This window comes from Corvus kubaryi, unplaced genomic scaffold, assembly GCF_017639235.1.
Source record: "Corvus kubaryi isolate FWS band 111438036 unplaced genomic scaffold, C.kubaryi_AGA036_p1.0 37398, whole genome shotgun sequence".
In the NCBI taxonomy this organism is placed as follows: Eukaryota; Metazoa; Chordata; class Aves; order Passeriformes; family Corvidae; genus Corvus; species Corvus kubaryi.
This window is the reverse complement of record NW_024581137.1, coordinates 25,290,779-25,307,973: the sequence shown is the minus strand read 5'-3', so window position 1 is coordinate 25,307,973 and position 17,195 is coordinate 25,290,779. Positions and strand designations below refer to the sequence as shown.

Below are 17,195 nucleotides of genomic sequence, written 5' to 3'. Positions count from 1 at the left end.
CATGCGTGTATATACAGGCAGAAAGGGAGAATGGTGGCCAGAGCCCTGGAAAAATTCGTGGTTTTTCACCCTGAAAACAGTTTGCTTATTGCTAGGAGCACTCCTTAATCCATGCATCCAGCAGACCGGGAATCTTGTTTGCTTGTTTGTTTGTTTGTCTCTCTGCATCCTGCTCGCAGGGCTAGACGGAAAATCACAGCATGTTTCCTATTGCGCTGCCTGTTCCCCACCGAAGCAACGTCACCTCAGATATGCCAGTAAATTCCTTACCGGGTTGGGATTGTAATTGGTTGAATGTTTTCTGTATCCTGACCAGCCAATAACACTCTGAGAAAAAAATTTAGAACAACCTAGTTACGACAGATGGCGAAAAATGACTTGACACTACACATGTGAGGCAATATTAACTAAAGATGAGATCCTTACCGCATTCATTAGAAATATCATAATACGCCAAAAAGATTACATGTGCCGCTGTATTTATGGTACAAGGTCCCTTATTTTCAGGCAAGTGCCATCCAAATGGTTGCCCTTGTCATGTCTGTTTTAACAACATCTGCTAGCTAGCATAAGCTCTGGCCTTGATAACTTGCATTTTTCTGAGCCTGAATTATTCTTGGCAGACCTTCTTCTTGCAGTCGTTCCCCCCCCCCCCCCGCCACCCCAAAAGCAGATAATAATTTGTGCAAAACCATTAGTTAAAAAGAAGAAAGGAGAGGAGACAAAAAACCTTCATAAAAGAACAAGAATAGTGGAAAAACGGAAACAGCAAAGGAATAAATAAGAACAAACGATAAACGGCAGATAGCCAGAATAACTACAGTTACAAGTGAAGTAGTTGTACCTTTTCATATGTAAAAAGCAACAAATATATAACCGCATTTCCAAATTTTAGACTAACATTTTAATCTCAGTAAGCAGAAAACAATGACAGTTATACCGATAGGAACCGATAATTGACCCAGAGCAAGAAATCAAATCTATTTTCACATTCAAATGACAGCAGCGCATTTATCCTCAAGTTTGCAAAGGATTCTTAGAAGCCTTATATATGCAGTTAGGCGGAAGCTGATTGCCAGCAATAAATAATGCATCCAAGGAAGAGGCTTGAGTACGTATCTTCTCACTTCCAGGATGCAGCTAGGGATCTTCGCCTCAATTCTACATCAAGGTTGTGGCTTAAAGCAGTCAAAGGGCTATTTAATTGTCAGGCAAGGCTTCCCCCTGCGGAACTCTCTCCGCATGTTACAACCTCTTTGCAGTTCCATATGCATCTCTTTTTCACACTTCCCTCTCCATCTCAGGCTCCTACACCTGGTGCATCACGCATTTAGCCCATTCGCTCCGGCTCTTCCTTTCATCTTCCCAATGGCAGACGTTTCTATTTATCCACTGGCAATCAATGTGTGGCGTCACCGGTGGTACTGTAATGACGACTGCACCATTGAGGATGACAGCTTAGAAAGAAGAGGGCAATGGTGATCCCTCCCAGAGCAGCACAGCAGAGTGTAGCGCTCGCATCACAAGGTCACCCTATCTCACCGCTGGCTCCTCTGCATTGGCAGGAGAGGGTTGCTGGGTTTGTACAAGGCTGGGGCGGGAGCAGGAGGGAGGGGGGGAAGAGATCTGGATTTTTTTTCTCCCCTCCCTTAAGCAAAGCCACAATGGAAACCAGGAAGGAGATGGTGATGTTTCTGGAGGGGACTACTCTTGGCGCTCTAGTTGGCAAGAGGGTGCCTAATTTGTCCGAAGCAGTGGGGAGCCCCGCTGCGGAGCCGCAGGAGAAGATGATCCATCGGAACTGCATCAGCCCCAGACCTGGCCCCTTGTCGTCCCGGGAGAGAGGAGGAGGAGGAGGTGGCGGAGGAGAAGACGAAGAGGAGGTGGAGGTGCTGCCAGGGACAGGGACGGTGCCGGAGAGCCGCTCGGCGGCGGCAGCACTGCTTTCGGCCGGACAGCAGCCCCCCGCCCCGGAGCTCCCCTCCAGCAAAGGGCAGCAGAGCAGCTCGGACACCGAGTCGGATTTCTATGAGGAAATCGAGGTGAGCTGCACCCCGGACTGCGCCACGGGGAGCGCCGAGTACCAGCACAGCAAAGGTACCCAACTCCTTCCCATGCCTGCAGCCCCACGCCCGCTCCGGGGCTGGGTGGCAGCACTGGTGGGGCGGGGGGGCTGCCGGAGGGGGTTTTCCCCTCGCCAGCTGAGCGAGGGGCAACCAAATCGGGTATGTGTGTGTCTGCGTGTGTGTGATTTCTTTCCTGACTGATTCCTCACCTCCCTGCCACCGGGAGACTTGTTTGGGGAGTCAGGACACGACGCCGGGCGGCCCCCGCGTCCCTGGAGGGGAGCCAGGCTTCCCGTCGTGGATGCGTCAGGTCTGCAGCTTGTCCCGTAGGATCTTTTCGGCCAAGACAACCACGCACTCTCCTCTTCAATCTATTCTATTTTGGTTTTATTCTTCCCCGTCGCCTAGACAGTGCATGCTCCAGGAAATCCCATACGATCCTCCACAGCGGCGGGTTTTTTTGTATGTGTGTCTGGGGGGGTAAGATCAAACGGGTTTTCTGGCCAAGAGCTGTTTGTGGTTTTGCAGGGTGAAATGTGCCCGGGCGAGTGCGGAAGCGCCCATAAAGACCGTAAAATCGCTCGCCGACTCATGCCAGCCCCAAGTGCGGCAGCGAGGGCCTTGTTTGCACGTTGGCTTAAAAAAAAAAAAAAAAAAAAAAAAAAAGGTCCGAATTACCTTGTCACTTCTATGTCTCGGTGGCGCCAGCTCGGAAATGGTCCCAATGAATTAATTGCCTTTGGTCTCGGGGACAATGAGGGAGAGTTGCATTTGAAAGCAAATGCAGCGGACAGGCCCCTTTTCCCCCTGCCCCCACTCCCCACTCACTATTCTCACCTTCCCAGCTCGGCAAAGACGCCCCTACCCTGACAACAACCCACCTCTCCCTCCTCCCCGTCCCTCAGTCACTTCAAGAAGCCGGGAAGCGCAGAGAGCGCTGCCTGTCCTCTCTCGTCCCTTAGAGGCTCGTTGAAAATATCCCATCCTGGGCTTTGGAGGCTGAGTGGAGATCCCTAAGGCCTCGCCTTCCCCTCAGAGAGAACAGTCCCTGCCTGCTGGCTGCTCCACTCTTGGGTCCTTGCTGGCGTGGAGGAAGGGACAGAGGAGCCGTGCTACGTGGACGGCGGGCACACCTGCCTTTTCCAGGCGCTCAGGGTCGGGGGATGCTGCGGCCCTCCGGTTTCCCAGTGAAGGAAGCGAGTGGGGGGCTCAGCGAGCAGACACCGCCAGTGTGGGGGGGGGTGCGTCGGGAAGGGCGGGGGACAGGTGACCTCCCAGCCAGAGTGAATAAGTACCCCTCAAATCCCCTTCTCGCTGCCCTCCTCCCCGGTCCTTCTTGGATGTCAGTACCCCAGTACCCTCAATACACCGGGGCAGGCACGGAAACGCCGAATGAGGGTGGGACGGGGGGCAGAAAGGCGTTCGCTGGGGAGGAGGACGGCGAGCATCCCTCCATGCCCGTCCGCCTCCGAGCGTGTGTCGTTGCTCCGGACTCCCCACGCAGGGCCGTGCTCCGAGGCGTTGGCCGGCAGCCCCAGCGGCGGGGGGGATCACCCCAAGGGCAGCGGAGGCAGCGGCGGCTCCCAGGGCTCGCTGGCCTGCAGCGCCAGCGACCAGATGCGCCGCTACCGCACCGCCTTCACCCGCGAGCAGATCGCCCGGCTGGAGAAGGAGTTTTACCGGGAGAATTACGTGTCCAGGCCCCGGAGATGTGAGCTGGCGGCTGCTCTAAATCTGCCAGAAACCACCATCAAGGTACACGCAGCTCGGACATGTTTCCAATTAGCACGATATAAATCTATATGGCCAAACTTCCTTGCAAAACTCGGGAAAGCACTTCGCCAACATAACCCTCCCTCTCAGCTCCCCCCGCCTCCCGCCCCTTTCCTGGCCCTGCCCGCACCCTACAGCAATGCGGGAGACGGGACACGGCTCCCGGAGCCATCCCGGCCAGCGCCGCTAATCTGACCTCTCCCTAGCAGATTATTTTTAATCCTCCCTTCGGTTCAGTCCAAATCTCACTCAGCTCTTGGGGGAGGGAAGAGGAAGCCAGTAGCAGATCTTGTTTCCATCTCGCTTTGCTTTGCCTTCTCAAAAACATTTGCACATGAAAATAAACCCGATAGCAACAATCCCAGGTAGTTTTGGATGCGAAAGGGCAGCAATGAGGCAGATCCGCCTGCTTGGCCGGGACCCAGGGACGGGAGGTGGGGGGCAGCAGGACAAGCCCTAGCAAGCAGAAAGGAAAACAAGCACCCTAAAAGGGCTGCTCCTCTGGGTCTCCCTACAGATTTTTATAGGGGCTTAACTGATCCCTCCGTACGTGATGACAACTCCCTCTGGGAGGGAGAGCTGGCGCCGGTCTCCGCTCTCCGGCAGACAGATCCGCGCCCGCCGCACCGGCCTGGGACTGGGGCCGGCGGCCAGGCGGAGCGGGGCGGCGGCGGATGACGGCTCTCGCCTCTCCTCTACCCGCAGGTTTGGTTCCAGAACCGCAGGATGAAGGACAAGAGGCAGCGCCTGGCCATGACCTGGCCTCACCCGGCCGATCCGGCGTTTTATACGTACATGATGAGCCACGCGGCAGCCACCGGGAATCTGCCGTATCCATTCCCGTCCCACCTGCCCCTGCCCTACTACTCCCACATGGGCATCGGCGCCACGTCGGCCTCTGGCGCCACCCCCTTCAGTACCCCCCTGAGGCCTCTGGACACCTTCAGGGTTCTCTCCCACCCGTACCCGAGACCAGAACTGCTGTGCGCCTTCAGACATCCCTCTCTCTACCCTGCCCCAACTCATGGACTCAGCAGCGCCGGGGGCAACCCCTGCTCTTGCCTGGCTTGCCACAGCGGCCAGTCCAACGGGCTGGCGCAGAGACCCTCCGGATCAGACTTTACCTGTTCGGCCACAACCAGGACTGACTCCTTCCTCACTTTCACGCCCTCTGTGCTGAGCAAAGCCACCTCAGTTTCCATGGACCAGAGGGAAGAAGTACCTTTAACGAGATAAACCTTTGTCTCAGGGTTATTAAACACTCGTCCCTTTCCAGGACTTCTCTTCGAGTTAATGTACCTAAGAGCCCGTGTTTATTTAATCGTGTTCTCTCCTCAGCCGTGGATACCCACAGCAGAAAAAAAAAAAAAAAAAAAAAAAAAAGAAAAAGAAAAAAAAAAGAAAAAAGAAAAAAATTTAAAAAGACTAAAAATAGCTCAGTCTTAAAAGGATTTACATTCCAAGGGGGGAAAAATAAAAGAATGAAGAAGGAAAGAAATTACTAGTGATTTATCTCTGAGAAGGAATTCAGGCACGAAGGAGGAAGAAAATCAACTCGAATGAAATATGCTCCAGCCACCTATAGAAATGTGCTGGGACATTCTTTTCCGTGGATAGACTTCTTCCCAAGGGCTGGGGCTTCTGCAGATCACAACAAACCCTATGCACAAACCTACAAGATGGAGAGGGAATAACCGAAATACTTGAAAGAAACACTATCTTGATAACAAAATGGCTTGTGCACATGAAGAAAGCAAAGATGTAATCTCTCAGTGTTCAGAAAATAAAAACAACAGGCAAACAGCAAAAAAACCCAAACAAAAAAACCACCCCAAAATGTTTCCGGTTTGCACCTCGGCAGTATTATCCAGTTGTCTCTATAGAAAATAACAATGCTTTACCATAAAGAAAACCTGCCATTCTGTACATCACTTTCGTGGTTTAATTGCATTCTTTACCCTCCCTTGTCTCGTCCTTCGTTGTGAGCAGAAATCCGGCATTTCATTTCCTCTTTCATTCCAACTTTTATTTTTAAGAGGCATACTGGAACTGGCAGGGGAAAAATGCGAGCTCCTGCCTCTTTATGGGTCAGAGCTATTTGTCCTTTAAATAACAATGTCCTATTATCAGTCTCTGAAATGTGTACACACTGACGAAATTAGCAAGTGATGTATATGTAAAGAGGGTTTTTGAATATCGAATGTACAATGCTCTGTGAGCAAAGACCCCGTGCCAAACGCTAACAAGCCGCCAAGGGAAGAGATTAGGTGACAGGGAGCACAGCTCCTTCAGACAATCACCAGTCTGTAAATTAGAGCAAAGGCGATTTCCCTTCCTTTGTACCTCAGCCTTCAGTTCTCTCATTGCCTTTTCCTTGCTGAGTATTTTTTATGTTTTTATTTTATTTTTAATTAATTATTTCACGTGTTGGGTTTTGTGCTTCCTTCCCCATCCCTAATCTTTGCATTTGTGTGTGTCCTTCACACTGATTACTCTTCCTTCTTGAGGAGTATTTCTTTCACAAACTCACCCGCCGGTCTTCTATTCAAAAGGTATTTCGGAAGAAGGTAGCATCATTGCTTTTGCTTGGATTTCTGTAACTTAAAATTTAGAAAACGCGGGCACGGAGCTGGGTAGTGGTTTCTTCCAAACCCGAAATTATTTATCTCATTCTGTTTTAAAATAGCCCAAAGAATACACCGCCATAATTTGTTACCATGTCGGAATAAAACTTAGTAACAACAAAAATAACAACACTAAAACCGATAATAACGACGCGTTTTAACAACCTCTCACCCATATTTTTATCGTGCTTGTTAAAAGAAAAAAAAAAAAAAAGGTTAAAGTGTTGCTTAAGACGAATTTCACCGCGCAGTTTCTAATAGTTACAGTTCAACAAGCAGGAAAATAAATGCTGGACAGAACAAAGACGTGTTGACACCTCTGTATCTACTTTGTACTAAATTGCTGAGAAGCCTCTGGTTTATTGTCACACCGGAGACTTTTTGTCCTTAGGAGAGGGAGTGAATAGCAGCGTTTCCCTACAGCGGATGGAAAGCAGGGAAGAGACACGGGCGTGCCAGGATATATTTAAAAAAAAAAAAATTGTTTATTACAGCTTTTAAAAACCTGATCCAAAGCCACCGTCTTTAAATCATTAAGAGCAGGTTGTTCCACCCTTTATAAATGAGATCTCCTCATGGACATGGGAAGCGATGGCCCTTTTTGGACACTCACAAGTAGATTCTCCTTTCCCGTCCCCCCACCCCCCGGAAATAACAATTGTAAACAGCGTCCAAGGGCAGAGCCGAACAACATCCGAGCTTTGCAAGCCTTTCCCCCTCCTTTACTTTGCCTTTTATCAGACAGAGGAACCAGTCCTATAAAATAGGAGCTGCCGAGCCAGTGCTTGATACAATCCCCCCAGCGACTCCGGGAGAAGGGAGCGCTGAAGAGGTCGGGGAGGGGTGGCACAGCAGATGAGCGCTATCCGCCAAAAATGGGGTGTCCTAGATAGCTCACGACCCTTCGTTCCTCAGCCAGGCACAGTCACCTGCTGGGCCGAGAACACAGGCCAAGATCCGGCCGAGGCTGCTGCTGCGATCGCGGCACCAGTTTGCTCTTGCAAAATGACCAGTTCAGAAAATGCCATCGGCTGACGCGCAGGACAATAAATATATATATACATATATATTTTCAAATACATATATTTTATACACCTAGAAGTGTGAGAGGAAAAAAGAACATTTAAGCCTCTGATTACCACCCGTGACTGGGATATCCCCACTTAACGAACGGGGAGCGGGGAGGCAGGGACAGGGAGCGCCCGCAGCCGGCACGGTCCCCGCTCTCCCCGCGGCTCCAGTGCCGCCACCCCGATCGCCCACTCTTGAAGGATGGTGCGGCAAAGGGAGGCTGTGAATTTCTCTGCGGTTCGGTCACAGGGCAGAGATTGCCTGCGACAGGTAAATAGGCTGCGGGTCGCAGTAATGCCAAGAGTATTTTCAGTTAATAGGGGAGGGAAAATGAGGTGTCTGGAGCGATATTGGAAAGTACAAGATCGATGATCCGTCCTCGTGTCCAATCAGCAGCCTTTAATTGACTGTATTTTCTAGGTAATTGAGCCGCTGTGCTCCTAAATTGAAGTGGAAGATATAACAATACATCTCAGTGGGAGGAATTACTCATTACTTCATAATGAAATTTTCCATTTGCTCCATGGGGCCGATGCCCTTAACGCCTTCGCCGCCGGTGGTGGTGTCCGCGGCCCTGCGCGGGGTGTCGGCTCCGGGCACGCGTGGGGCATCGGCGGCGGCGAGGGCAGACACAGGGCACCCAGCCGGCAGCAGGTTCTGCTTTTAGCCCCGAGGCACTGCCACCAGGCAGGCAGGTTTCCACGGCGCCGCCCTGGTCGGGGATGAGACCCTTCAAGGAATTAGGGTGAGATCCCGGGGGAGCCGGCGGTGGGCACCTGGACCCTTGTCACCAGCGGGAGCGGAGTTGTCTTCGGGTACCCCATGTGCCACATCGGGTTCGCTCCCTAGCCAGCCAAATTCAGTTCCTAAAGGCCGTCCCTCCCACCCCCCCTTGTTAGCGTTTGATTGATTGCCTTATTAAAGCGTGTTCTTGTAAGTGTGACCGAGCTGATTGCACTGCATATGTTTGGGATAATGCTCATTTTAAACAACTGAATAATAATACTACTAATAAAAAAAGGACCAGAAGAGGAGGAAGATGAGCTCTAGAGAACGGGTTAAGCCTAAACGATCCCGGGGAGCAGCGCTGTAACTCGCGCATTAAATTGTTCCTTTACTATCAAATCACTCAGTCCATCTTTGTTGTGTTTTATCTGTCACCTCCTGTACCATTAAGTGAAATAGCAACGAGACTGATGCTTACTTTCCCGTCTCAGACTATATGTTTTTATTAAGGTTGTATGATTAAACTGGATCGGATCTGCTTTCCCAGCACTATGTTTTACTTCTGCACCTAAATCATTGACAAATCGTCTCTCCATATTTCACGTTTTCTGCTGGGTTGTTCGGTCATTTGCCGGCACCTGCAGAAAAGCATGCGGCTCCTTTAGCTTTTTGGCTTGTCTATCTGAAAGACCCTTTTGTTTTCTATTATTCTGCTGCTCGCCTGGCTACCTTATTTTACTACTGAGTTTAGCCTCTGAAAACACCCTCCACCATATGTCACCCCAAGGCCCGCTGTCCTGCCTCTTACAATAGTGTCACCCTGGGGTAAAGCCCACGTCAGGATGAGCTGAAGTCTCGTTAACACAAATGGCTTCATTTAGGCGCATCAGGTTCCTGGGTGGATGTAAAGGGGGAGAGGAAAGCAGTCCCACACGCTTTTTGCTTCATCCTTCTACCCGGAGCCCCTTACATGTTGCCTGTTCCATTCAGATCTTCTTGCTTTTCCTTTTGTAAGGCGGGAGGGTCCCGTCCTGACCCTGGAGAGCTGGTACTACGGAAGGGATGTGGTTACAGTAGATCAGGGTAGATCCTCGCTGGAACTGGTCCCTGTTTTAGAAAGTTTTTCTTCTCTCTCTCAAGTAGGAGGAAGAAGAGATAGCTAGTTCAGGATCTTCTAACAAGAAAACAAATAGATCACAACCTCTGGCCTCCAGTCCACCGTTTGCTTTCCTCCCCTTCCTTTTTTGAAAAAAAACCTGAGTGTATCTACGACCAAGAATGTAGTGCAGGTTTACACTAATATTTACAAACCTCATTTTAAAGAATCTCCGTCGGTGTATTGCATGCACATATACACGCAAAGCAAACACATAAAGTGATTTTCCCTGCTGCCCTCTCTGCAAAGAAGTGCCTGGGACTTCAGAGACAGAAATTGCCACTTAAGAACATCACATGAAAGTATTAAGTAATTATTTAAAACAAGGCTGTTTAGAAAAATATTTGTGTTTATTGCAGCTGCTCGATTGGCCTCGTTAAATCTGGGGAGCATTTAAATTGTGTTACAGTCTCATTTAAATCCAGTTTCGTTCCAGCAGGCTGCAAAGCCTGAATAGAACCAATCACTCCATAATGATGATGAATGAGAAATTAATTCAGATACAAGCAAGACAATTTAGGTCTTCATCTGTTTAAATAGCTTTCCAAGATTATTCGCAATTGCAGGTCACAGATTTAATCAATTGTCCAATCTTGTGAAAGTCATATCCTTGCATCTTCATCGAGATTATTTATAGCGTGGCAAAGCCCAGTGAAAGGTATACGCTCTTAACAGGAACAATTACTTAAAGAGAAGCGTTTGCAAAATGAAAAACAAATGCCTCCGTGGGCAGTAAATGATCAAACACTTCCTCGCTCTCCCGGCACATCCTCCCGGGCTGAGGAAGGGAACGGAGCTGCAGGTGGGGGGTAAAGAGGACCATCACCAAACTCCATCCCTGCCGTATCGGCTCTTATGCTCTTCAGAGCAACCACCCGCGCCCCTTCGTGGGCCACCCAGTCTAGTCTTCTGAGGGCGATGGCCGCAGAAAGGAGATGTTAAAAAGCAGTTTTTAATCACGCAAGAATAAGCAAACCGCGCCGCTGCTCAGCCCGGGGATGCCGAGGTCTCCTGCGGGGAGAACTGTCATTTTCTGCCTCTGACTTGCTCCTATTCGAGATATATAAATATATATGTACCAGCAGCCCTGTTTTAGGTCGAGCCCTGTGAATCCCCCAGCCCAGACTTACACACAACCGGCTTCCCCCTGGCGCGGTGCTCGCCTGGCTCGGGATGAAGCCGGCAGAGAATCACTGCACCTCTCCTGGAAACGCCGGCTCTTCTTTCGGGCTTGGACCAGCCCCACCGGGGAAAACCCGAGGTCCAGAATAACTCAGGGTTAATAAAGCCTCTACGAAAGTTGAAACAGACCATTTTGGTAAAGGGGAGAATTGTTTAATTTCTTGAAAAAGAGGTGTAAAGCAGGGAAGAGACCAGACTTGTTTGTCACGGTCCCGGTGTCTAATTGCCTCTTTCCGCTTCTCACCCTTTCTCCGAACACCTCCCATGTACCTGGAGCCCTCATCCCCCTGGCACTGAAGCTCTGTCTGGGACGGCCGCTGCAGGCTCCTGCCCAGACTCCAGGGGCGATCCCGGGCTCGGAAAAACACCTGCTGCCCCAAAGAGGCTTACCCCAATGCACAGGGAATGCAGTTTGAAGGGAAAACCTGGGGCATGTTAGGGGTGGAATTCAGCCCCACGTCCTCTGTTCAAGGGACCCTGAAGGTGGGAGCTCCGAGGACTCCTGGACAGCGCGGATCCGCCGGCCCCGTGTCACTCCCGGGGACGAAGGGCTCACCGAAGAGCCCCTGGGAGCCACCACAGTTTGATCGCAGAGACGGGTGGGTTTCATGGGTGGGAGTGTGCGAGGGTCAGCACGGGTGGGTCAACACGAGGTGAGACGTCCTCCCAGTGAAGCTGGAGCCCCGAACCAATGTAGTTTTTCCGCAGGCAAAGAGCAGCGTGGGGCGCACTCGCCCACGGGCACTGGAATGCGGAAACGCGAGGGTTTTGGGCAGCGGAGGGGGCCAGAGGAGTCGTGTGGGTGCGCAGCCCGGCACGGGAACCTGGAGCAACGCCGGTGCCTAAAACAAAAGCCTGCCTACAGGACCCCCAGAGCTCCAAGGAGCCGGTCTCAGCGACAGACTTTGATGTATCGCTGTCCAATTAGTGCCTTTAATTGGTGTCCTCTGGGACAGGCAACCCGGGAGCTGAGGCGGCGAGAGCTCTCTCGGCAAGCCCTGCCCCGCCCGCTCGCAAGGTAGCAGATAAATAATGCGGCCGGGCAGTAGGAATCCTGCAACCCTCTCCCTCCGAGGAGGAGCAGGGAAACGACCAAGCAAACCCGAGGCCAGCTGCTTGCAGACCGCCCCGCGGGGCTCCGTGCCCGAGGACCCCGGTGTGCCCAGACAGGGAGCGATGTGGGGTGTAGCTGCTCCCACATTTATCCCGGCCCCGGCGATCAACGCCCCCCTCCCCGCCCGCTGCGGAGGGGGGTCACCAGCGTGGAAACGACGCTGCTTAACACATACCGCACGTTCCTTCCAATTTGGCTAATGAAGGTCGCCTGTTAAGCGTAATTTTAGAGGTTAAATGAGGCTGACTGAAGTTTTAAAGACGCTTGATAAAACGTCTTATTTGAGTGACACCAATTGTATATAAAGATGCCATTACAGCGGTCTAGATTTACCTTGGGGGAGGAGGAGGAGGAAACAAAGCAAACACTAACAGGGAGGGAGGAAAACGCTCCGCCAATTTATTCTAAACCAAAAACGCTCGGTCGAAAAAGAAATTGATCACTTCATTCATCAAATGTATAAAATACATTTCTGAGATCAGAAGGTGCTCGAAGAGGGAGAGGGAGAAAGACAGGGGGGAAAGTTCGTAGTTGACAAGAACTGTCAAAAGGAGCAAGAAGTCATTGGAAGCTCACCTTGAAGTAAATCTGGTTTTCTTCTATTTTATTCTCCTTTTTCCTTGTTTTTCTCTTTTCATTTTTTCTTTTTCTTCGGGTAGTCATAAAATGTTTTAAGAAAAAAAAAAAATCACCTGAAGCCAGAGGAAGATGAGATTTTTTGATTAATAAGGAAATCAATTTGGCAGAACAGAAAGGATGCTGACTTCTCAAACTCGCTCTTAGCAGAGGCGTCTCCGGGGAAGGCAAGCAGTTCGAGGCTGTTTCGGGAGCCATCAATCCCTAATACCCGGGTACACTTCAAAACTAAGCCACCAGAATTTTTACAAGAAAGCATCTCTGATCGATATTTGTAAGCTGAACTATTTTATTTGCTCTTCTGCAGTTGTGTTTTCAGTGTTAAAATATTGTCATTTCACTACATTCTTCCCAAGCAGCAATACAGGGTTACATTAGAGGCATCTTTTATGTGCAGTCCCCAGAAGCTGTGTGTATGCGGGTCATGCACTGCCACCAAAAGTCACAGCCTGAAAATCCCACTTCCCCACTCCCTTTCGACTTTAGAGAGACCTTTATTTGCAACGGGATGGGTAGTCTCTATTTCTTATTTAAGGGAAAATACCCTAACAGTCTGGTCAGACAGTTTTCTCAATAGCTTGATTTCACCTTGCTAAATTTGTATTAAAGAAACATTTAGCTCTCTCTATCTTGCCTGCCTGGGACCAGATTCCAAAGGTCCTAACTTGTCTCAAAATGCATTTTTGCCTACTTAGGGGAAGTTTGCTTACTGCTGTTGCAGTGCAGGATGAAAGATGAGTTTCAAAACAAATAAAGCAACTACTGTTACTAAACCCACACAATTAATACAAATCACTCCTGGGAATTATCCTGCAATTATTCTAACGTTTACTTAAGCTTGTGTACTTCAGGGAGGGAAGTTTTCTCTAATGTGGAGAGACTGAGTCATAGGTTCCAAAATCACTTTCCATAAATGACCTGAAGTAAAATTTAATCCAAACTCAAAAGGTCTGATTTACCATATAGTAGCTATATAGTAGCACAGTCTTGCCTCCTCTTGAAACTACAAATGAAGCAGAAAATCATACAGGAAAGAGAAGAAAGGAAAAAAAAAGAGGGGGAAACCCCTAACTTTGCCAATGTTTATGCTCCCCTTTCAGCCAGGTGAAATGTGGAGTGGGATCTGTTCTGGAGGCAGCCTGTTGATCAGTGTTGGTTTGGCTCCAAAAGACGTTCTAAACTTGCTCCTGTTTCAGCGGAGATGTGGATTTGGGCAAGTGGACAAGCTTGAGTATCTGAGACATTTTCAGCCCCAAGCAGTGAATTTCAGCCCATTAACTCTGGCTCTCGAGGTACAACAAAATAGAGGCTGCACGACCCTATACCCCTCTCCCTCTTCTTCGGCAGCCACAGCTTCCCACCTGAAAGCCTGAGTGTCATTTGGGTCACGAAGGCAGGTTTTTACAGAAGAGCTGTACTGAAGCATTGAGCAAGTGAATTGTGTGTTGATGGTAAGGAGACAGCTATTCATGCATCTCTTTAGTCCCCATTTAATCTAATCTAACTTCAGATCATTACACCAGGTCCTCCTAGAAAAAAAAAAAAGCTGTAGCATCACTAATTACGATTCCTTTCTTTTGATGTCATTAGGTCAGTTGTAATCCATGTGTCTGATCCATCTACTGACTTTTTGTATTATATTCCAGCTGGCCAATTGTATCTCAAGGGCCGTGTGCGAGCATTTGTAAAATAATAGCACAAGACAGGATAAAGAACATCATGATCTCCATTTTCTGATGCTGCTCCACAGAAAGAAAGACAGCCATGTTCACTAGTGGGAGTTTGATGTGGGTTCTCCAGATCCAAATCCAGGAATCAGAGATGCTGGCACTCTCTTTGCTGGCTCCCAGTGCTGATTCCCCTGGCATGGTCCCAGAGGGTATTCCCCAAATCAACATTCCCCAGCCAAACCCAAATTGCACTTAACACCACAAAGGGGCAGTCACCAGAGGTTTGGAGGAAGTGATGATCAGCCGTATCACGAAGTTTTAGTGTGTTCAGAATCTTAAGCAATTCCTACAGCCGAGACCAATTTTTGTATTTACTCTGTCTTCAGTGACAGCCTCTTTAGCCAAAAGAAAGATATTCCAAGGTCTGACTTTAAACTTCTCAAAGCCCCGGTACGCAGTTAGAGTGACATTTCTACACTGGAATGCATGGCTTCGTGGTGCTATGGCAACAACGTATCACGGGTATATAACTCCACCAAGGGCAAAATCATCTACCCTGATAGCCCCCATCACTTTTTTATGCAGGAGCATAATTCTCACAACAGCCTTTCCTTGAAAAAGTGGTTGTAAATTTGAGCAGCTGTGTGCATGTTTTTTCAGTTTGTCATAACCACCCCTTCAGCAAGGGATGGTACTTGATGTCTCCTGTAACCTGGCACAACAGTAGATATTATTAGAGTGTTGCTCTTCCATCATCATATTGTAAGTGTACAAATAGTTATTCCCTAGACTTGTTAAACTTTTGCTTTATAAATTGAAAGGTTTTATCTAGAGGAACCTCAGGCTTGATCTGTACATCACAGACCATTAGATTTCTTCCAGTTAATTTTTACTGAGTGCAATATGATACATTTGACTTTCAAAGGAGGTGCTTAATGTGACCTGACTTACCAGCTTATGGAGAACCTTGGTAGTATATGCTAGCCGTGATTCATTGGTTAAAACAAACAGAATAGACCTGAAAAATAAAAAAGCCTCCGTGTTTCTTTATTTCTAAGAAAAATTGTTCAGTAATTTATCCTTCTGTTCTTCTCAGCTAAGTTGCTGAACTTTTATTATCCAGCATTTTCTATTCAAGAAGTTTACATATTGTAGTAAAGTACCTCTCTATCTTCACTCTGACAGCTTAAGCAAACGAAATTTGTGTGACCTGTCTGTGTGAGGCACTTTCTTCAGTTATTGAGCTCTGAGTGAGGCTTTCTCTTACACTGTCACCAATTTTACAGCCTCCTTTCTCAAAGCATGAAAGCCATAACTACCTACGCAGTATTGGGCTATTTTGCATTTGTTCCCTCAGCAGCCTGTCTTTTTATTTCTGTTTAATATTTCTTGTCCAGGCAACCAAGAACTGCAGTAGCCCAAATGCAGCTCTGCAGCACTGCCACAGGTCTGCATGTTCACACATTTCTTCACTATAACATTACTTTTTTCCACCTCTGTCTTCTAGCACATGTTCCTCGATATGTAAGGACTGGGTTCCTAAAAGTCTTATTTTGTACTTTGCAATATTTAGAATAGTTTTTTTTGTCAGCTCAAATTTCTCTGTGACATTCATGCACCTTAGCTGCAGGACTGACCTGATACCTAGAAAAAACAGATTTACTAGAGGAAAATAAAATAATAATAATTGAATAATAAAATAAAAGCCATCTGATAGTTCTGCTCTATGAACAGTCTTCCACAGACATGGTAGTAGCTATGCAGGTGCCACATACACAATATGGCAAGTGCATCTTTGACACAAATTTGATTAACATTAGGTATGTACATATTTCTGACCACCTGATTACAGCAGCCAGTAGTGCTGAACATCCCAGTCTGTGCAGAATCTTGTTAGCTACAATCCCATTTCATGGTGACGTCTATACTATTGACACTCTTTTGTGCTCTTCAAATTAGTCCATTTTTAACTTGCTTTAAATAGCTTCTGGCACCTACCTATTGAGAATACTGTAGGGATAACCTATAATACATTAAGATTAGAATGTCTAGGGGTAAATCCCTTACAAAAGCTTAGGTTGGGACATTTATAAAGTAACCCCATAATCGCATTAAAATAAATCAGATGTGCAATGCCAAGATCTATTTTTCATAAAAACTATGTTGATTGACATATTTGGGAGAGGAATGCAAGTTATTAAATTAATATTTTGTCAGTTTCACTGTTATTTTCTCTTATTTTTAAAAGAATTTGCAAATTCACTGATTATTTCTCTAACCCAGTAGATATTGCTTAATATCTTCTTTGGTTAATAATCTTCTAAAAAGTGCTTTATCTTCCTAATTTGTTATGATTACATCACCCTGATTTTCAAGTGAAGATTAAAACACTGATTTTGCACTTCCAGCTAATATTAGATTCACACTGTTGAGAGGATTTCTTTTGGTTTTGCTATACTTCAGAATTTTCACTGCTTTTTACCCCTTTTACTGCATATTACTCCTGTATTTTTCCTGTTGTCTGTAGATTCCCTTGTCACCTTCCTGTGTTTTATAACATGTAATGTAGGCTAACTGCTATGTAATACAGTTCCCTCTGCATGTTGTATGGCAATTTTTTACTTCAGATATTTGCCTTCATTTCACTCTCTCTGAGGACTGTTTGGAGTCAGAAACTTGCCCTCCATGTAGATATTTCTCATATGCAATGTATTTCCGGCCTCCAGCCGCCCACCAGTTTCCAGTCTAAAAATTGATACACCATAGCAAGATCCAAAAAATAATTTTTTTTCCATGCTGGACATCATGCCTTTCAAGATGTGGACTTACCCATGATTTTTAGAAATTATCAGCTGTGGTTTATTGCTAGCTGCAAGAGATAAAACAGCACACATGCTGAACTAAGTTTGTCCAGATGCTACTATTTTTATGCCTAGATATTGCAGACAAATGTTTAAGAGGTAATGCATCCCATTCTTGGGTTTGATTTGGCAGTTTTTGACACACACCTGTCAGCATCCCTGTCTTTGTTAGTTAGTACATCAATCCATATGCTTTTGAGACCAGTTGGTTGTGAGTTAGAATTACCAAGTTGGTATTCCCTCCTTCCTTTCACTGTTCACATGACTATTTCCATGTGCTGATGACTATCCTCTCACCAATAAGACTTTCCTGTTC

The 17,195-nt window shown here is 47.6% G+C and overlaps 1 protein-coding gene across 1 annotated transcript; it reads left to right on the top strand.

Moving 5' to 3' along the window:
- The first annotated feature begins 1,398 nt into the window (after positions 1-1,398).
- On the top strand, positions 1,399-5,190 carry EVX1 (even-skipped homeobox 1). Its single transcript, XM_042044175.1, has 3 exons — positions 1,399-2,097; positions 3,571-3,821; positions 4,545-5,190. Exons 1-3 carry the CDS (start codon positions 1,476-1,478, stop codon positions 5,073-5,075), a joined length of 1,404 nt encoding a protein of 467 aa, XP_041900109.1. The 5' UTR covers positions 1,399-1,475; the 3' UTR covers positions 5,076-5,190.
- Positions 5,191-17,195: the final 12,005 nt, after the last annotated feature.